At 52.8% G+C, this 21,780-nt stretch overlaps 1 protein-coding gene across 2 annotated transcripts in view; it reads left to right on the forward strand.

The window, feature by feature from the left end:
- The window catches only part of LOC148672477 (insulin receptor substrate 1), a 47,847-nt gene extending 27,935 nt beyond the window's left edge, over nucleotides 1-19,912 (forward strand). For both annotated transcript variants that reach the window (XM_088628235.1, XM_088628236.1), the window contains exon 3: nucleotides 15,954-19,912. In XM_088628235.1, the coding sequence (XP_088484361.1) occupies nucleotides 15,954-15,961 (8 nt within the window). In that variant the 3' untranslated portion in view covers nucleotides 15,962-19,912. The remainder of the gene's footprint in view (nucleotides 1-15,953) is intronic.
- The last annotated feature ends 1,868 nt before the right edge of the window (nucleotides 19,913-21,780 follow it).

The raw sequence follows: 21,780 nt of genomic DNA on the forward strand, positions 1-21,780 counted from the left end.
GCCCAGGCCTTCCTTATCGCCGCGGCGGCTGGTTAAAGAGCGCTCGCCCGGCCGGCGTCAATCATTAACTACAGCACAGGTGGCGTCCCTGCAGGTCAGCGGCCTGCCTGTGGTCGGGAGAGGGCTCTTTATCTGCCTCGATCTGCGTCGGGATCGCCGAAACCCCTGCATCAGGAGATCTGCTGGGTTTTTTTTACTGTGGCCTGATAGTTTTAAAGGTCTTACCTCTCACCCAGCAAAAAAAAGAAATCTCACGAGTCATGCTGATCCCCGTTCCCTGCTTTTATTCTTGCTCACTCGCTCGTAAGTGACTCGGGCACATTAGAAACCCTTTCATTGGAAGCTTTTGCTTTTGATTTCTAGTAAGTGGGATAGAATTAATAATTACACAGCCTCCAGAGTGGCTCAGAGTGGTAATTGTGGGTTGTGCTCGGTGATCACGGGTTCGAACCTGGGTCATGCCACCAGCTGGCTATGCCTGGGATTGCCCAAGTGGTGGCACACTATGGGCTGAGGGCTGCTAGGAGCAGGGCGGGTTTACTTGGCCAGGGCTGTAAGACACAGCGCCCCCTACTGCCGGCAAGCACGCAGTGCAGGCGGTGAGGGACACGCCCCTCCTCCCATTGGCCCTGATCCTCTGTGATATGTTAAAAGGCGATTGGCTTGAAGGTGGGCGTGGAGGAGGAGCTTGTCTGCATTTCCTCATCCTCCAGGTACCTCCCCCCGCTCTGAAGGGGGCACCAAGGCAGCAGTCGGGCAGGGAGGACTTGGGCCCCTCTTCCACTTTCCCGACCCCCCCCCTCCCCTCCAGCCGGGCCGCACGCTGGGATTTCACACTGCTCCTGGTCGCTCGCTGTTCAGCATGTCCGCTGTTCCCCCCCTCTTTGTCAGCAGCGGCTTTGTGTGCTAATCCCTCCCGCTGAGCCCCAGCGGGGAGAGACGAGGAAACGAGTGGCTTTCACAGCTTGGCGGTTTTATTGGGGCTCTAATCCCTGCGCGCCACACCAGGCCGAGCTGGGGGGGGGGGGCGTCTTCCCGGAGAGGGCGAGTCAGAGTGGCAGGGGGAGGGCAGGTGGTGCTGCAGAAATATGCCTGAGTCCCTGAGGTTTCCGAGTGGCGATTTAGCACTGCTGCTGATCGGAGCTGTACCGTGTTCTTGATTGCTCTGGGTACCCCTGTGCCACCACTTGTACCCACAGGTGGCACCCTTGTATCTGCTGTGCCACCCCCTGTACCCACTGTGTCAGCCCCTGCACTGCCTTTTGCCAACCCTTTACCAACCCCTGTACCACCTGTGCCACCTCCTGTACCCACAGTGGTGCCTCTGTAGCTCCTGTACCACCCCATTGTGACATCCCTATACACACCTTGGCACCCCATGTACCCTTTGAGTCACCCCTTGTACCTACAGTGCTACCCAGGAACCCTCTGTTCAGCCCTGTACCCACAGTGTCACCCTCTGTACACACTGTACCACTCCCTGTACACCCTGTGCCACCCCCTGTATCCACAACGCCACCCCATACACAGTCTGGCAGCCCCTGTCCCCACACTGCAAGCACGCCGGTCTCTCCTTCAGGCTGTCGGAAACGCCATTCCCTGTCGGTGTTGAATGTTTGAGCGCAGGTTGTTTAGCTCTGGGGTTTAGCAGGCTGGGTATTCTACAGACCCTTTCCCTCAACGGTGCAGGCCAGAACTGGTGACAACAGGGTCAGGAACATTGTTATTTTGAATGTCTTTTGAAGGTGGGGAAAAAAAGAGAACTTCTTTCCTGAATAAAATGCTCCGCGTACTGTTCAAACGCTCCTCTAGTCTCTAGGCAGACGTTGAACTTGATTTCTCTGTGAACTTTCCAAAATTCTGATTCAGAATCCGGGTCTGTTTCTACTTTCGAAATTTCTTTCATGAAGCTGAGAGATTATTTTTGTATTTAAGAGGGACGGGGCTTTGGTAAAGGTGCTTCTCTTTACCTCTGAGACACCTGCTTGGGAGAAATCGCCTCTCGTGATGGGGGTCACCCCAGCATGCCCAGCCGGGGTGCTGAGGGGGTCGTGGCGAAAGGGCGACTCTGCTTGCCCGATGCACCAGACTGTATTGTCCTGTTGCTGACCGGCAGACGGAAAGGAAGGGACAGAGCTCTCCCCGCCTCTCTGCGATCACATCCCGGTTTTCCTGCTGCCCGTGGTGCCGGTGTCCGGAAGGCTGCGGAGCTCCAGGTTACTGGTGACGCCAGTGAGAGGGAGCGCTCCTATTTTTGGACTCCGGTGCTCCTGCCCTCAGACGTGGCGTTTGCTCCGTTACCCCGGAGACGGCAATCGCACAGCTGTTTTGCCACGTTCTCTCCCTGCCTCACCGCGCCTCAGTCTGCGTCTCCCTCTCTGTGCAGAATATTCATGGGGGGTTTTATTGCACACTGTGGAAGGACGACGGGCAGGGACATGTGTGTGTGTGTGTGAGAGAGAGCTGCAGTGTCAGGAGGAAAGATGGGAGCTGGGATTTCTGTATCCGTGTGGACACATACACACACAGACACACAGACACACAGACACACAGACACACAGACACACAGACACACAGACACACAGACACAGACACAGACACACACACACACACACACACACACACACACACACACACACCAGACACCCTGAACCCCTCTCGACCCTGTAACCCAGACCCTACTGGGGTCCAAGATCATGAGCAAGCAGCAGGGACATCTGATGTCACGCCTGCTCCTGCTCTTTTCTTAACTGAACTAATTGTTGGGATGCAGAACTGAAGTGAACTGGCTTTTATCCAGATAAGAGTTTGCTACCATAAACCCAGCAGGACTCCTGGCCTTCAAGCCGTTTGTGGGGGAGAAGCATGTTGGTACCCCACTTTGGGCTTTCAGAGTATGTCGGCTGGACAGGAGGAGGGGGCTCAGGGCAAATTTGCACCCCTGTAGAACAGCAGTTTCTGGCCCAGCCTGTCTCCTGGGCATTGCTGCATATGTAAGGAAATCGTCTGAACGATAAGCTGACGGGAAAAGACAGGTGAAACTGTCAGAAGAGGAAGAGCATCTAAAACGGTGTGGAGGAGGCACCTCTTTACACAAAGGGTGGTGGGTGTCTGGAACAAGCTGCCCAGCCAAGTTGTTGAAGATGATGCCCAGATTTCTGTCGAGAACAACTGGACAATGGATAATTTAGCCACAATCAAGCGTGTGGGTGTATGTGGGCAGACTGCCCCCCCCCCCACCATCTGCTTTGCGGCCTCTCTGCCGTTCGCATGTTGTTTGGCTTTCGGCTGGCGGCGAACCGGGGCAGAACCGCCATCGTTTTTTATGTGAGAGACCTGAAATTCTTCATTCCTCTCCTGGCGTCATGGGGATGGCAGTTCACTCGGGTGGAAAGATGGCGCAGGGCCGGGCGCGTGACGCTGTGACGCCGGGAGAGGTGCCATCTCTCATGTGACCATCGTAGAGCTGACGTCTGACCTCACCGGCCAGACTGGAGCTGGAAACACGGGGGAGCTCTTTCCTCGCAGGTGGGTGGAGGCTGTCACCTCTCAGGTGGGCCGTGCTGCCCAGCTAGCGGAGTTCTTCCAGTCCCAGGCTGGTTTTATCATTCATTAGCAGTGTAGTTTAAACCTGTGGCATGTGAGATGCACTCAGATGACCCGCGTCTTCAGCAAGAGCATGGGCTCCTCAGCCCTCGTGAACTTTCACACACTGCACTGTGCCGTGGGCGGGCGAGGCCCCTGGCTAACACACCAGGCGGTGCACGAAATCGGGCCCTCGTTCGCCCCGGTGCGCCGCTGCCCCCTTTCATACCCTTCCCTGCGCCATCCTGCGAGTGAGTCCAGTGTTCAGAGAGGAGCGAGAAAGACTTTTGCGAAGCTTTAATTTAGCGCGCGGTTGCCTGGGAACTTATCGTCGACTTGGCCGGAGTTCCATCGGCCCTGAAACGATACTCCAGACTTTAAAGCCTGTGGCATGATCCTCCAGCCCATATGAGTCCCTGCCAATCTGTCAGCACTTTCAGGTCCCGCCTGCAAACTCGCTCTTCTGCCCTAGCCATTAATTCGGTGTAATCTGCTGTGCTTGTGCATACCTGTCTCTTTTGTTGTGTTGTAAGGCACCTTGAAACGATTTAGCACGAAAGGCAGCATTTCAGATAAAGGTGTTTATTGTGAAATGTATGCCACATTAAATCCAAATGGCCTGTTTCCTTCTCCGTCAGCATAATGTGTAATAGGACAGGAAGCAAAAAGAAAAGCTTCTGGACACCTTTCTGATCCAGGCCTGTGCTGGCCGGGGCGGGCCCCATCAGCTAAGAGCTAAGCAGCCAATGTCCGGTTAGCGCCTTTAATGAACGCAGTCGCACTGTTTCCGCTTTTAAATGACTCTCTAATCTCTGAACTAATTCTCTGTGGGTGTCTCTTTACCTCACATTGCCCTGGGGAACACTTGGGAGTAAAAATGTGCCTTTGTGCGCTATAATCTTCGCCCTCCCTTTTTGGAAGCGTTCCAAGGCGCCTGAGCTGGGAGCAGTGGTTGGGAGCTCCAGACTCCAGATTGGGGGGGGGGGGGTTGCGGGTTCAGATCCCAGATGGGTTCTCTGCCGCTGTTCCCCTCAGCAAGGAGGTGCTTTACCCAGACTGCTCCAGTGAAGCCCAGCTGTATGAACTGGTGCCAAAAAATGTGTGTGTGGCTAAAGTCAGGCTGTTGTGCCGGCTGTAGATCACTTTGGGGGGGGAACTAAGTGAGTAACGAGAGTGTTTAATGAGCACATTTAGAATGAGCTCGCTCAGCTTATAATGTAAGGAGTACAAATATGTCTTTCCCGTCACACGCTGGTGTACAGCAGGGGAAGAGGTTGCAGACGAATGGGGTTCTCCTCTCTTCGGGGGTCCAGGTTCCTGTTGCCGTCAGGACGAGCCCCTGTTTCCCTCCCGCCTTCCTGCTGGACTGGTCCCCCCAGTCCACACACACAGATCCTCACACCTACTCACACTCACTCGCGCACACACAAAGAGACGGTTCAGAGACGTCATTTAACCAAGCAGACTGGGCTGTGGGTTGGGGGAGGAAACTGGGGCATCTGGCTAAAAACCTGTGCAAATGTGTGGACACACCATGCAAACTCCCCACAGAATGCCCTCAGCTGGGAACACAATCATGCGGCCCCGTATATGTATTTATACAGCTGTCTCTTGCAGACCGGCTGATATCTGCAGGTCTGAATCTTGCACGTTCCTCACCTCCCTAAAGATTGTGGTGGGCTGTTTCGAGTTGTCGTAGAAACCGGCAGCTCCTACTTGTGGGATATCTAGCAAGAAAGGCAGTTCCTTATTTAAAGGTCAATAACAACAAATTAATAAGGTATTGAGAGAGGGGATGCAGAGTTTGTTCAACTTTTATGTGAAGTCGCAACTGTATAAACCACCTGGAATGTTCCTCCGGCCAGGACTGGTGCTGGCGGGTGTCGTGTCTGGGGCAAGTGCTCTTGGTTTCGGAACTCGATCCGCCTCTGTAATATCCGCGGCACCAGTGCATCCGTGCCGAAGGCTCCCCGGGAAGCAGCCGGAGCCTGGAGCGGTGTCTGGCCGCCCCAGCACACACCCCCTCGCTTCACCCCGTCTGGGGGAAAGGTGTGAGAGAGCCAGCTGCTGAGAGATTTCGACACGCTGCTGGAGGGCCTGGGGCAGAGGACTGGGAGGCTTTTCACTGCATTCAGCGAAACAAGCGATTTCTTCAATCCCATCATTTAGAGCTCGTTTGGATCTAAATACCCTTCAGCCCCAAAGAACCAGAGCTCCGTTCACTGAAGCGATTGCTGCTTTAATCCCTTAGTTATTTACAGGCATCGACCAATCTTTCGAAAGCTTAGCACTGTCTGCAATTGGGGTACCCCAGGACCAAGGATAGAACCCCTCTTGCTCTACAGATGATGCAGAGCCCATTTAGTTTTAGAACAAATATTTTTACGGGTGTGGGGTTCCGTGGCATTTCTGCGTTATGGTCCAAAGCACTGGTTCGTAACTGTCCTGTGCCCCGGGTGTCAGTAGGGGCCTGGAAGACTGAGCCCCCTTGGATCCTTGTGTTTTAAGAGGATACTTCCCTGACCCTGAGTTGTCAGGATCCTGTAGAGACACAGGGTCATCTGCCTTAGCATGTGGACCAGTACCGTCATACTCTTGAGTCTTACTACCTGCAGTAGCAACACAGGATATAACCACACTCAATAATCAATTCTTGCTATTGCTTATTCTTGCTATTGCTGTAAATGTTCTGGCATTAGGTTGCCGTCCAACCTTTAATTAATTTATTCCTTACACTTATTCATCACTTTTCTGGAACCTCCAGTCAAAGAGCTTTACAGGTAATGGGGGCTCCCCTCCACCACCGCCAGTGTGCAGCCCCACCTGGATGATACACCAGTACTCTCCCCACACACCAGCTCTCAGTGGGGAGGAGAGCAGAGTGATGAAGCCAGTTCACAGAGGGGGATTATTATGAGGCCATGATTGGTAAAGGCCAGGGGGACAGTTGGCCAGGGCACCAGGGTTACACCCCTACTCTTTTCAAGAAACACCCTGGGATTTTAAATGACCATGGAGAGAGAGTCAGGACCTCGGTTTTACGTCTTGTCTGAAGGACGGCGCCTATTTACAGTATAGTGTCCCCGTCATTATACTGGGGCATTAGGACACACACAGACCACAGGGTGAGCGCCTCCTACTGGTCCCACTAACACCTCTTCCAGCGGCAACCGTAGTTTTTCCCAGGAGTCTCCCATCCAGGTACTGGCCAGGCTCACACCTGCTGAGCTCCAGTGGGGCTGCCAGCTGGGAGTAACGGGGTGATACGGCTGCTGTGCCTTAATCACATCACCCCTGAAGTGGAGCGTTTTTTTTATGTGAGGGAGCAACGCATCTGGGCCATCGAGTGGCACTCAGAGCTCCTGCGAAAGAGAATCGCTGTCAGCCAGGTCACTGAAAGAAGGAGTTTTAAAATGGGTTGCGAAAAAAAAATAATGAAAGAAAAGCCTGCTAATTAAGTAGGAGTAGGAGGCTGAGACGCTCCAGTGCCAATTATGATATTGTGGAGCGGCTGAATTCATCGCTCTCAGTGGATGGAAGACATGTCAGAGAAGGAGAAGCCTGGTTTTGTGCTCCTGTTTCTTTGTAGCCTGGGGTGCGACTGGCTGTCTGTCTGAGTCCTGATGAGCTGTCCCGGGACCCTGGGCCCTCACCCAGCTCGGGCGCTGCTATGTGTTCATGAGGCCAGTGCCCCCGCGCCCCACAGCTCGGCGGGCGTTTGTCCTGGCGCGTCGCGGACGGGGCAGAGCAGAGCTGCCCGAACGAACTCGGTTCCCACGGGCCTGTTTTATCCCTTGCTCTTGAAAGGCTCGTGCTCTTGTAGTCCCAAAACGTAGAATGAGGTTAGCGTCCGGTCCCCTTCACGAGCTTCCGCTAGTAACGTAGCGCAAACTTTGTTAGGCGTTTTCACGTTTACTGTGGTGCTTTTGCACTTTTACCGCAGGAGGTACTCTGAGCATTCCTGGGACTGGGATTCTCCGCACTGGGATCGCCCTGGGTGTACGATCACCGCGGTAACCAGCACCTCTGGTCACGGCCCGGAGAAGGGGTGGGGGGTCACATTCAGGTTTCCTGGGGGTGAAAGTGCCTTGCGGTACTCCAGTCGGGGTGCAGACGGCGCGAGGGGGCGGTACCCTGCGGCTGGGCACGGCTCCAGCTCGGGGGTGGCGTCATCGTGTTCTCCCCTTTCCCTGAACTCTGGAATCTGCCTGGGGGCTCTAACGAGCTTATTAGCTCGTGGTGCTGTAACACGGGGAATCTGATTAACGAGTCTCTAAGCGAGGCTTTCTGCACCGCGTGGGCGCCGGTGGGGGGGCACGGGGAGGTCACCGCCGGGCCAGCAGGCCGGGGCAGGAGCCGCCGTCCCCTCTGAGCCGGGACGTTTTTGAAACGGGACAGCCCCTTCCGTAGCGCATCTGGGCCGCGGGAGGAGCAGCTGCCTCTGTCTGCCGGTGAAGACGTCCTGCTCTCCTTCCTGTTGTTCTCCATCCCAGGGCAGTGCAGGAGCCGCTCAGGAGATGTGAATCCGGAAGGCTGGTCTCAGACTGCGATTGAACCTCACCCTTTCAATCCGGGAGTCAGAACGTATTAAGCGCGGGAGCTGGGACCCTACTGGTGGGGGTTCCCGAAGTCCCCATGTCCCCCCAGGAGGTGGGCGCAGTCCTGCTCCTACTTCCTGCTCCTGGATCACCGATTTCCCGTGGGGAATTTTTATTTAAAAAAAGGGAGAAAAGGGGAATCGCTAAATTGCTGGTGTCGGACTGGTGTCGTGGCAGGACTCTGATGAGTGAAATCCCACGTCTGTCCGGTCTGGGATTTCACTCAGAGAGGGCGGGGGAGGGGGTAGGGTGGTTTTTTTTAATGACCTGTAATTGGACTTCAGGGCCTGTTTGCTGTACTCTCCCCCTCCACTCTGACCGCAGGCCGGCGTTGCTTCGGAGCTGCAGTGGCTCCTTCCTTTATCGGCCCCTGCGTCTGCTCCCCGTTCTCGACCTGGGGCAGGGGTCCCCAATAAAGCGGGGTCCCAGCAGCTCTCTTCCAGTTCGTGAGCAGCTCTGCACCCGGGGAAGAGCTGGACTGAACCAGTCAGGGCTTTAACACCCCTGCGCTGCCTGTTTAAGAGACGGGGCAAACTGGGATTCGGACACGCAGGCCTGGAGCGGGGGATTTTTGTGTCAAGGGCCAGCACTTCGCACTGTTTTTAGTTTTTGGAATTTACTTGGGAATACACACCTGGGGACGGCAGAGTCAGAAATAGCGGGAATGGAAGGGAGAGAGTTCCTCTTGGGATTCTGTTTCCAGTTGGAAGAACTACCCGGAGTCTGGGGGAAAAAAGACAAAAGAGGAGCTTTTTAGAAAAAGAAAAGCTAAAGAATGCTTGGAGAATTGCTGACTGGGTGCTGGAAGTAAAGTCCCTTAAAAGTGGTGCTTCCTGGCCAAGACCACAGCCGTGACTTACCATGTGGAGACCATCAGTAGAGCAAAACACAGGCCTGCCAGCGCAGGGAGCCGGACTCGGTGACCTCTTACCGCAGCCCAGCCCAGACTTCCCAATCTGGCTCGACCACAAACAGCATGGCGGGCGAAGGCTGCTCAGGAGGGACAGGAAATGGGAGAGGAAGACCGAAAGCAGTTTGCTCCGAAATGTTTACTTTGGGGGGGGGGGGACAGTCCTGCCTCCCGAAGCTTTACCTCAGCGTAGCAGCAGGGGTTCAAGAGTGTTCGCAGGCTGTTCACGCCCCAGGGGTGCCCCTGGCAGGAATCAGACAGTCACTGCTGTGCTGATGTCTCGGGCAGCTGGCTCTGTTCGGCTCGTTTGTCTCCCTGCTCTTCCTTCTACATGCGGGAACGCCGGGCTGTGGCGATCTCCTTCTGAAGTTGTTTTACAGTGACGTTTCGTCTGGATGGATCTGTATTTTGTAGCACCAAAAAGGAGCCTTTGAGCGTTAGAGATGTGCAGAGCAGAACAAACGTCGAGACAGAACCAGAAACGTAACAGTGCCCGTATTCGATGGGTAAATACGAAGGCTTTGTTAGTACAGCACTGGCTGTCTTGTACTGTTGCAATCCTGCTCTGTCCCCCAGTCTCTGTCTGCACTCAGAGGTCCAGTTCCATGTGCAGTCTTGCCCCGTCAGTGTATGTGGTGGTTGTAGAGGCCCCCAGGTGCATGTCTGTGTGTATGAATGGCAACAGACTCCTCTTGCAAAGCATTTTGTACTAAATCACATGAGCTACAGCCTGTTACACTCACTGCTTGATTCCCCATGCTCGTTATCTTAATTGTTGTAAATTAAAACCTCATACATGCTATGCTGATGAAGCAGATCGTGTACATTTAAGACTATTTCATCTCCATGCATCTGTCTGTGAATGGATGCAAAATAAGGCACCAAATATCCAAGCAGAAAACTCCAGCGCTGTGCATTGGTTCTCTATAACCGGCTCCTACAAATCCTGGAGTGGACTAGCCTGCAATGCAATGGGAGTCTGATTGGGAACACTGTAAAACCTGGAGTGGACTAGCCTGCAATGCAATGGGAGTCGGATTGGGAACACTGTAAAACCTGGAGTGGACTAGCCTGCAATGCAATGGGAGTCTGATTGGGAACACTGTAAACCCTGGAATGGATCAGGGTGTGCAACAGAGGTTCACTATACAGCTGCTGGGAATGATCTCCAAGTTTGAAGTACGCAGTATTGTGCAAGAAGGTTCATCGGCACGGTTCTTGTAGAGAATGTCGCTGTCAGTACTGTTGAAATGTGGAGAGGGCTTTAGCTCCTTGTTTGCAAATGATGGTCCAACTAACAACGGCCTGGTCGATATGAAAGGTAACCTCCCCGCCAAATCCTCCTCAAAACAACGAGAGATGAAGCAGTCTACACCCCTTTTCTGGAAATGGGGTCACAGTTTGCATCTTAACAATACCGTCTTGCTTGCTGCAAGCCATTTACGCTGGGAAGGGAGGGGGGGGCTAGAAGATCAAAATCTCCCAAGATTCTTGGGTTATAGATACCCCGACAAGTGCAGCTCATAAATAAATGTTTGTCATGCCTTGTAAGGTGTCGCTGGCCGTAGCCCTGTTCTTGTTGCAGCATTTCTGAGAAGAACCTTCCTTCCAGGGGCTAGCATTACAGCCTGCCTCTGAAACATAAAACTGACGGGGGGGGGGCTCTGGCCCTGTGTTAATGATTGGCTAGTTTCTCCGCACTGCCAGTACTGCCACTGCAGCCTGGAGATGCCGAGACTCTGCGAGTCGAGCTCTGGCTATTCTATCACAAGTGCGCCAGACGGTTTCCGTTCCTGTTACCTACAATCTGTGTTGAAGAAACGCAGTTTGTGCTCTGAGGTTTCACAGGTGGCTGTGTCAGTGTGATATAGGGACGCACCTGTAATTTGCATCATAAGAACACTAATATCCTTACACTTACATAGCGCTGTTCTGGACACTGCACTCAAAGCGCTTGACAGGTGATGGGGACGTGTAATCTCTTAACGACGTCTTCATGACGATACTGTGACTCACTGCTTCTGGTACAGAGTGGGACAAATGAGCCGTATTCATGGTCTAAGCGTTCCCTGTGGAAATATAAACTCATGGTTATGTAAGTGGGAGGTGAGAACCGCAGGGTTAGGATTCTTGGGTTCATGAATACAGTGCTCCGGGGATCCAGGAACGTTTGAGGCCTGCTTTCGGCAGAAAACAGAGAAGTGCCTCTGGTGTGGTTCCAGCGGAGGTGGCGGCTGTGTTGGTGCGTGCTCCTTTTTGTGATCAGTGTTGTATCGCCTCTGTACTTGCTTCTGCGCCAAGCCTGCTCTTTAGTGGGGGTTTTTATAAGCCATTCACCCCAAAGATCTCCCCGGTGAAGGGAAGGGGGGGGCAACAGCACTGGGGGCATTTCTAAAACTGGACCAGAGGGCACTGGGCTCCGTATTTGGCACTTGTGTGGGCTCCTCCTCAGACCCTGGGTCCCGCTGGCTCCCAGCACAGGACGTCTCGCATGGAGACCGGCCCCACCCCCTCCTCTCTCCGCAAGGCGTTGGGAAATCCTGAAGTGTCCCAATCCCCCCTGTCAGGCTTGGACAACACAAACGCGTTTTTGAACGCTTTGCTATGGCTGTTGCCCAACAGTTGTGCGTTTCGTGTCGAGGTGAAGAGGAGGCTGATTTCTCGAGTTGGGTGGGGGAGGGACGGGGGTCCTGTTTGATCGCAGCAGGTGAGTTTGGATGTCGTGTCGGTTCAGGAGGCGGGTTTGGCAGAAGGTGGGCGCTGCTGCTGGGAGTGCTTCTCTTTTGGAAGAAGACTGCAATTGAACACCTTCTCCTACAGTCCCTGCGTTGTCCTGTGGCGTTCAGGCAGCTGGGAAGATGCTGTTAGGGATGTTGTTCCCAAGTCGTTTGCTTGATGGACAAAGGTTGGCGTGGTGGTGCTCTGTCCGGTCCTCAGTGGACGATGCACGGGTTTCACCAGACACTGTCCACCCCTGTGCCCGTCTGGTGACTGTGCAAAACAAAAAACTTTCTGTAAATACAGAAATACCCCCCCCCAACACACACACACACAGGCTGTGATTTAGTAGGAGGGGCTGAGTTAGCTCAAGCGTGAATCCTCTCCGGAGCCGGTAACCGCACAGGGCCGGTCTTGTTTTCTCCCAGTCCATTCAGTTCTGCGAGCAGGCAGTCCTGCGCTGCTTTTTGTGAATGGAGCGCTATGCGCGGAGCAGGCCTGGCCGGGCTGCCCGGGGCGCGGGGCGGCGGCGATGCTGCAGGCAGGCCGGGCCGATGGGTACAGAGTGTGCTCTGTGATAATTATAGCCCTGGCCGCGGGTATAAATAGAGGCGCGCGGTGCCAATTACAGAGCAGCGCGCACGGGGCGAGAGCGGCCTCGGCCCGCGCGGGGAGCAGACCGGGGGAGGAGGGGGCAGCGGGCGCTGGTGTCTGCTCTCCTCTCTGTCTGCGGCTTGTCTCTCTGTCCGGTCTCGTCTTTTTCTTCATCTTTCTTTCCTCCCTGCCTCTTCGTCTCATTCCCCCCTCCCCTGTTTTTTTTTATTTTCTTCTCTTCGCCTCCTTTCTCCCCATTTTCCTTCTTTTTGCTCCCTGTGTTAGTCTCCTCTGTTTTCGCGTTCTCCGTTATCCCTGTCATTCATCTTTCGCTCTTTCGCTTCACCCCCTCCAATTCCGCCTCTCCTGACCCTTTTTCTTTCTTTGATCAGATTTTCACGGTCCCTTGCTTTCTTCGACCTCCCTCCAAATTTTTTTTTTTTGCCCATAGCCCCGCCACCTGCCCTGACTCTTTTTTCCCTTCTTCGTTTCTCTCCTCTTTTAACCACCCCCGTCTGTCCCCTGAGCCTGTGGAGTGCTCCCTTTATACAAGATATGTCCTGGAACACGAAAGAAAAAAAACAGGATAATAGCCACTTTGCTATTTAAAAAAAAACTCACACTGAAAACTACTGAAGAACCTGTCGCTGTTCTTCGTCACGGTGACGTCAGGCCGCCCCTTCAGCACTCGGATCCCCAGCCTCAAGCCCTAGAAATAATGCGACGCCCCCGTACGAGCTCTTAATAATAATAATAATAATCATCATCATCCTCCGAGCATAACGAGCATTTAATTACCAGGGGACACGGCGTACAAGGGGACGGTGTTTACAGCTGCGAACAACTGATTACGCCCCCCCTCCTTCGCCCTTTTCAGCGCTGGCCGGTTTAAAATAACTGCCGAGTGTCTCTCGCGCTCGTTCTGTACCAATTACCGGGCCGCGAGCGCGCAGGCGGTACCGATCGGCCATCGAATTTTCCTGACTGAGGCAGCGCCGATGTTCCCAGAGGCTTCTCGGCATCCAGGAAATCCGAAGATGGAGGGTTTTTTATTTTCTGTTGCCGTTGTTCTTGTTCGTCGGTGAGGGTGTTCGGTGTGGTTGTTGTTGCGGAGCCATTAGGGAGCGCGGGGTTGATGAAGATCGAAGTCATTAGTTGAGCAAGAACCTCTTCTGCGTGTTGCTCCGGTCCGCTCTGCCAATAAACTGTGTGAAATAAGAAAGAACAGCCCAAGTCCCTTGCCTTTGTGGTGTGTGTGTCGCCTGTGTCAGGTGTGTGTATTGTCTGTGCCAGGTGTGTGTGTATTGTCTGTGCCAGGTGTGTATTGTCTGTGCCAGGTGTGTGTGTGTATTATCTGTGTCAGGTGTGTGTATTGTCTGTGCCAGGTGTGTATTGTCTGTGCCAGGTGTGTGTGTATTGCCTGTGCCCGGTGTGCATGTATTGTCTGTGCCAGGTGTGTATTGTCTGTGCCAGGTGTGTGTGTATTGTCTGTGTCAGGTGTGTATTATCTGTGCCAGGTTTGTCTGTATTGTCTGTGTCAGGTGTGTATTGTCTGTGCCAGGTGTGTGTGTGTGTATTGTCTGTGTCAGGTTTGTCTGTGTCAGGTGTGTATTATCTGTGCCAGGTGTGTGTGTATTATCTGTGCCAGGTTTGTCTGTGTCAGGTGTGTGTGTATTGTCTGTGTCAGGTGTGTATTGTCTGTGCCAGGTGTGTATTATCTATGCCAGGTTTGTCTGTGTCAGGTGTGTGTGTATTGTCTGTGTCAGGTGTGTATTATCTGTGCCAGGTGTGTGTGTATTGTCTGTGCCAGGTGTGTGTGTATTGTCTGTGTCAGGTGTGTATTGTCTGTGCCAGGTGTGTATTATCTATGCCAGGTTTGTCTGTGTCAGGTGTGTGTGTATTGTCTGTGTCAGGTGTGTATTATCTGTGCCAGGTGTGTGTGTATTGTCTGTGCCAGGTGTGTATTGTCTGTGCCAGGTGTGTGTGTATTGCCTGTGCCAGGTGTGTGTGTATTATCTGTGCCAGGTGTGTGTGTATTGTCTGTGCCAGGTGTGTATTGTCTGTGTCAGGTTTGTCTGTATTGTCTGTGCCAGGTGTGTGTGTATTGCCTGTGCCAGGTGTGTGTATTGTCTGTGCCAGGTGTGTATTATCTGTGCCAGGTGTGTGTGTATTGTCTGTGTCAGGTTTGTATTGTCTGTGCCAGGTGTGTGTGTGTGTATTGTCTGTGTCAGGTTTGTCTGTGTCAGGTGTGTATTATCTGTGCCAGGTGTGTGTGTATTGTCTGTGTCAGGTTTGTATTGTCTGTGCTAGGTGTGTGTGTGTGTATTGTATGTGCCAGGTTTGTCTGTATTGTCTGTGTCAGGTTTGTCTGTGTCAGGTTTGTGTGTATTGTCTGTGTCAGGTTTGTCTGTGTCAGGTGTGTATTGTCTGTGCCAGGTGTGTTTGTATTGTCTGTGCCAGGTTTGTCTGTGTCAGGTGTGTGTGTATTGTCTGTGCCAGGTGTGTATTATCTGTGCCAGGTGTGTATTGTCTGTGTCAGGTGTGTATTATCTATGCCAGGTTTGTCTGTGTCAGGTGTGTGTGTATTGCCTGTGTCAGGTGTGTGTGTATTGCCTGTGCCAGGTGTGTGTGTATTGCCTGTGCCAGGTGTGTGTATTGTCTGTGCCAGGTGTGTATTGTCTGTGCCAGGTGTGTATTATCTGTGCCAGGTTTGTCTGTGTCAGGTGTGTGTGTATTGCCTGTGCCAGGTGTGTGTGTATTGTCTGTGTCAGGTGTGTATTATCTGTGCCAGGTGTGTGTGTATTGTCTGTGTCAGGTTTGTATTGTCTGTGCCAGGTGTGTGTGTGTGTATTGTATGTGCCAGGTTTGTCTGTATTGTCTGTGTCAGGTTTGTCTGTGTCAGGTTTGTGTGTATTGTCTGTGCCAGGTGTGTGTGTATTGTCTGTGCCAGGTTTGTCTGTGTCAGGTGTGTGTGTATTGTCTGTGCCAGGTTTGTCTGTGTCAGGTGTGTGTGTATTGTCTGTGCCAGGTGTGTGTGTAATGTCTGTGTCAGGTGTGTGTGCTGTGTATGTGTTCAAGGGGAAAATAGCAACATTTTGCAAAACCAGTCAGCAGTTACTGACAATTTTGGACCAGTTTAAGACTCAGAAGAACCAACGTCTAGGATTTTGGTGTTTTCGTACAATTACTTCACAATTTTCGTGCTATTTATTAGGCAGCCACTCCTCTCCCTCCTCAGCAGTAGGCTCTCTCAGTGTGGAGGGCAGGGCTTGGTTAGCACGTGAACAGCTGCAAATATTTCAAAACCCTTGTGGGATCCATCTTGTAATGTCCAGTTCAAGCTGTTTCTGCCGTTGGTAGAGACTCCGGTGTTGTTTAGTGGGCAGGGGACTCTCAACATTTTGGTGAGAGTATTCAGCTAAACATAACTGTCTTGCGGTTTAGAGGGGTAATTCCCTTAGTTGAATGAGCTTGTGTACAAATGGGAGAGATTTGTTAATAGAACTTGCATTATGATTTTTGCTAATTTATCTTCTGTCTCTCTGCAGAATGTTGACAGCCCAACTGAGTTCTGGGAAACTGGAGGACCGAATTTGCTGCCTCTGCTTTAGATCTGCCTCCTCTACCCTACATCCAAAAGTGATACATGAGGGGTGGGGCTAATGCCTTAAGAGGAACACCATTGGATGTCATGCAGAGATCTTGGACACGCCCCCCCAAAGGAGCAATTTGTGGATTTCTTTTGCTTTCTTTTTATTGGTGGGTACTGAATTAACGCAACCAATGGGAATGCATTGGCTGCTGAAGACTTGGCAAATCAGACTCTTTGACAGGAGAACACGGAGCCAATCGGTAAGGAGCAAAGATCATCAGCTTGCCAAGCAGGAGCGAACGACAATTGTCTTTTTTCTGCTTTGCCAGGAAATATAAGAAAAACAAAAATAATTGTAATCTACCGGGGATGAAACTAAATCTATATACAGAAAAAAATATATGAATCTAAGGAAAAAAGTGCCTCTTGTTTTATGATTGTAGCCATTTTTAAGAAACACAATTTTTTGTTAATACAGGACTGGTCTTACAAAGCAATTTTTTTCTCCATAGTATCAACCAAGAAAAACAATCATAGAAATGGCCTTCTTGTGTTTCTGAAAGTTGTTAGAACGTAGCCTTTTTCAAATCTGTTGCAGTGCCTCAAGCCACATGTATGCTACTAGGAGATCTTTTTCTCCCACAAGCTGAACTTCTGAATCTTGTGTCTGGGCTGTGTCTTGGCTCCAGCTCTACATTCCTGCACCCCTTCTCCCTGCACCCCAATCCCCAAACCCCCCTTGTGGCAGGAGCGCTGCGGTACCTCTGCACAAGGCCCTGACCTGGTGCTGGGCTGCTCTGAGACGGGCAATGCGGGCAAATTCTGAGCAGTGTCCCTCTGCCACCTGCTAAACCGGCGTCCCATGGCAGTCTGTGGCTGTGCTGTCTCCCTGTGTGCACAGATCGCTCTCGTGCCCTAGCCTTACAGGAACTTCAGGGTCTCACAAGGGTTAGGGAGGAGTCTGAGGCCCTGCCACTATTTCTCCAGCTCTCTCCCCTAACTCCACCCCCAGCACCGGCAGAACCCCACTAACCTCATCCAGACCCCCGGGCGTCGTTCACTAATGCCCCTTCGCCTCCCTCGCTGGGCTCTGAGCCTGTGGAACCCGCTGGCGAGCACAGCACCTGTTGGTCAGGCCGGCAGTTTCACTTTTCACTTTCAGAGGCGGATCTGAGCCGTGGGCGTGTGGCTGCTAATTAAGAGGGGGTCACCTGGGTTTCTGGGGTCCCTTCCTCCAGTTCTCTGACTGTCCTTACCCTTCCCGCGTGCCTCCGTCAGGCTCCGCGCCCCGCGATCCGCTGTGACTTGATTTCTTCGCTCCCTGGGAGGAGTCACAGTGTTGGCGTTGGTGGCTGGGAGACGTTCGCCCAGTGCGTTGCCCCTGTCAGCTGGATGGGTTGACCCCCCCCTCCCGCCGTCGGGTCTCAGATGGGGGCTTATCGCCAGCAGCAGCGTAGAAGAGCAGGGTTGGGTTGCTGCTCTGGCAGACGGACAGCAGCTGTCCAGTCCTGGTCCTGGACCTAGAAGAGTCTGCACCTGGTTGCGCAAGTTGGGCAACCTTGCTCCACTGATCCATTTAAGTCTGTAACAAGCTGACTGTGGTCGTTAAGTGGTGTGCTGGCGTGGAAACCAGCAGGAGTGCCAGGGCCTCTTCAGGAGCAGGATCGACTGCTCCTGGCTGAGGTTCTGCTGGAGTTCAGGAGTCTCGCGCAGAGCAGCTGAACTCGCTGCAGCCAGGGGTCCTAGCAAAGAGAAAAGCGTAGCAAACCGCAAGTGTATTTATGCGACCCATCCGTGGCCTGTTACAGCTTACCCTGGCACCACGACGCCCCGCCAGCTTTCATGCCCTTTCTATTGAAACGCTTAGCCGAAGTACGGCCTTGCTCTCAGCTGTGCTAAATGTCTCACCTGTCAGGGAAGGATTATCCCTTTGTGTGATAGTGTGCCAAGCTGATTTCTCGCGCCAGCTTTCTGTCGTCAGCTGACCTGGTCCTTTCTTCCTCCCCCTGTGGACGTACAATGACGTGCAGCTCAAGGTCGGTGTTTGCAAGACCGGAGAAGGTGCCTGGTACGGCGGGAACCGAGAGACAGATGACTGCGAGGGTGATGGATGATGTTTTTGTGACTGACGTTACCCATGACGGGCAGGCAGGCGGTGAATTCCCAGCGGGCCACAAGACATGTTGCGCACGCCCCTGTACCTTTGTGCCAGACAAAGCATTAGAGGGCAGACTGTCTCACCCCAGCTCCTCACCTCCGACTGTCGACTCTGTGTAACGTCAAGTCACTGGGAATTGTGCCCAAAAGCCATCAGATAGAGTTTTGAAGAGGGGGGCACCTCTCCCTGCTTTTATTTAGAGGATCTGAAGGGGTACCCCGACTTTCTCGGCGCCTGTCTTCCCATCTGCTCCTCGGGCAGCGGTATAGCAGTCCCGGAATGAATTTGCCTGGTTGTCAAAGGCCTGCAGGCGACTGATCCCTGGGAGGCTCGCGGTGCTGAAGGCGGGCAAGCTCTCGAGCAGTCGTGAGGAGTGTTACTGCGAACGCCTTATCCTTCCAGATGAAAGCAGAGCCCGAAAACTAGCGTCTCTCTCAGCCTCCTGAGACAGCGGTGCACGTGTTCTCAGGATGTGGAACAGGGAGCGCAGGGAACTCTGGGAAAACGGGCTGTGCATCAGCAATCACACTTCGAAGTGCCTGTCTGTGCGCAAGATGCTGAGTTAGAGCTGTCTGTCTGGGCTCCCGGTGGCCGGGATGTGTTCAGGCGGCTGTGAGGAAGAAAGGACTGATAAAGGGAAAGACCCTACAAAAAAAATCTTTTTGGTCTGTGTTTTTTTTTCCACCTGTTTTAAAATTTTCTTCTGGCATGTTTGCGGGGGTCTTTTGTCTTTACCTGATGTTGAGCAGACGTTTTGTCATTTTGTGCGTTTGTGAATGAGAACAACTCCCGATAATGGAAAAACAGAAGTCAAAACGCGCACACTTGTGTGTCCTCCGCCCCCGCCCCCGGCCTCCCTTTGCGTTCGGAGGCTTTGCTTGCAGAACCTCTCCCCCTCCTCCCCTGGCTCCGCTTCAGTCCTGAGAGTGCCGGGTCTGCGCCTGGGTTTCTGACTCGACGGCAAGCGTCTGTGTCCGTTCGGACCACGGGCCAGGCAGGAGGGCCTTGTGGGCCATCCTGACGGCTGTTCGGGTTAACGGCACGCTGGCCTGGCTGTGCTACCCTGCTCTCTATCCTGATGTTGTTTACGTCCCTCTTGGTGGCTTCTGCGCCGATCTGTGTCAGTCCGAAATCTGGGTGACCATTCTTAGAAAACCTCAAAAATCGCTTGTCGCTGAATAAGCTAACCTAACGCCCCCCCCCCCCCCAAAAAAAAAAACTGAACCGTTTTATTTAGCAGCTGACATACGAAACTCATGGCAGACAGCTATGCCCCAGGGGGATCTTCATCGCTGTCGTTATAATCTGGTCACCCTTGGGAATCTGTAATCTACTTTCGTTGTCAATTAGCATCTTAAAACATCTCCAAGGTGTGTCCTGCGCACGTGTCTGTCTGTTTAGTTTCTCTGCTGTTTGTGTCTCTGCTGTGGCCCTGTCTTGCCTCAGGAAGAGAGTCCTGTAACCATGACGACCACTCCATCAGGAGACTGCCAATCAGACAGGAGGTGTTAAAGGACTGCTAACAGAAAGGAGAGAGAGTCGTGAGGCAGGTGTGGACAGCGGTGGGGGTAACGTCCTGTATGTATTGTTCAGAGTGCTGCAAGTAGCCTTCTTCTGTACAAGCTGCCTGAAGGTCAGGCACCGTGTCAACAATGTTAACAGCAAAACCATTGACAATAATTGCCTGTGATGTAGACATGTCACGTCGTTGCTTGGAAAAAAAATGAAAATGTGAAAAAAAAAAGTTGAAAAGTGAAGGAGTCATTGTCTTTCTTTTCTGGGGCCGGGCGGTTGAAGGGTGGGGTGCCGGTTTCTGAACTGAGGTGGGTAAGGTGGGGGGCTGGTTTGTGAATTTCCACCCTCTAGCTTGGCTTTCCCATCTCCATATTAATTCCGGGATGAGCTCTCAGGGGCTTAATTGAGCAGCTGATTTCAGTTGTTAGAATATTGTGAAACTGTACTCGCAAAAGTTGAATACTCCAGCAGCACAAGAGCTAGAAGCATAGTGCTTCCAGTTGATCCGAACGTTAGTTTAGTAAAGGGCTCCGATGAAGAGCTCTGCTGGATGAAAGGTCAGGGTTAGTGGGGTCGTCAGGAGTGCCGCTGTTTCATTTGTATTTGTCTCTGGATGTTTCTGAAGCAGGGAAGGTAGACAGCAGTGTCCTGTGTAACAGACAGAACAGTGTAACAGACTTGTTTTATTACTGGGTAGGAAGATTGTTACAACATGTCATTAAACATGCGAAATAAATAGGCTTACAGGCTAAAGGGGGTCACTATGCCAGTCTAACTCATTTGGTGTAGTTCAGTTCAGATAACGTAACTACCACCAAACCCACCAGATGGTGAGATGACTGGCCTCTTCTCAAGTATACTGTAAGTGTTCCTGTGCTCTTCAGTTACTGACTGGTGCTTGATCCCAGGATCTCATCCAGACATTACTTGCAGGATACCAGGGAATCAAACAACAGTCTGTTCACAACACCCACCACCCATTGTGTAAAGGACAGGGGGGGGTCTCCAGTTCTTGGTTTCAAATGCACACCCCCCCTTACTCTCCCTCTGTGGTTCGTGTTCCACTGTGGCTCCTGCAGGAGGACATGAGTCAACATGCACTGAGAGAGAAAATCAGCCACAAACACTGCCTTCCCTCCCAGGGCCTGAAACACCATGCGGCTGTTTGCATTTGTTGCAGGTATCTTTAAGAATATCGCGATGGTGAATTGTTCATGGGGCGGCGCAGTGGCGCAATGGTTAGCATCGCTGCCTCGCAGAGCGGGGGGCCCCCAAGTTTGATTCTGGGGGTGCTCTCTTTTTGTGTTCGTGTGGTTTTCCTCCTGCAGTCCTGCTCACGGGGTTTCTGGGGAGACTGGCCCGGAGATGAGTGTGTGTGTGTGTGTCTGTTTCTGCCCTGCCGTATACTGGCGTCCCATCCAGGGCGTACCCCGCCTTGCACCCATTGCTTGCTGGGATAGGATCCGGCTCCCCTGCGACTCTGCGTTGGGTGAAGTGGTCAGAAAGTGGATGGGTGGAGTTGTTCGAAGCTCAGCTGTCCGGTGGTGCCTCCTGTCTGCTGCATCAGGGAAAACAAGACTCCTCCACCAGGCCCAAGGTTTGGGGCCGCAGTCGTCCACTGTCACGGGACAGGCACGCGGTGCTTGATCCCAGGATCTCATCCAGAGTGTGTCCCTCAGCGAGTGGCAGGAACCACTGGGCCCCTCGAAGGCTGACCTGACCTATCGAGCACTGCCCCCTTCTTGAACCTGTGACACGTGTGTGGTGTGGCTCCTTCACTGCGGGGGACGCTCTCGGAGATCTCTGGCTAGAGATCCCTGTGTCCTGTTTCTGCCGCCTGCAGCGCTTGGCTCTCCCCCTTCTTCTCCCGCCTTGCTGTTGCCACTTTCACTTCAGGCCGGGCTTGAGTGCTGGGACAAGAGCTCAGAGAGGAAGTCATTGGCGTTCATGGCTTCCTCTTCGGCTCACAGGCAGGAAGTTGTTATTCAGAGCCTGAAACGCCATCCTGCCCCCATCTACACACACACTAACCCTATCACACACAAGCACGCACAACTACACACCAATAACACTGCCATGTGCAAACACACACCACAACGCCACCACACAC

This window comes from Lepisosteus platostomus, chromosome 4 (assembly GCF_059453375.1).
Source record: "Lepisosteus platostomus isolate fLepPlt1 chromosome 4, fLepPlt1.hap1, whole genome shotgun sequence".
Lineage (NCBI taxonomy): Eukaryota > Metazoa > Chordata > Actinopteri > Semionotiformes > Lepisosteidae > Lepisosteus > Lepisosteus platostomus.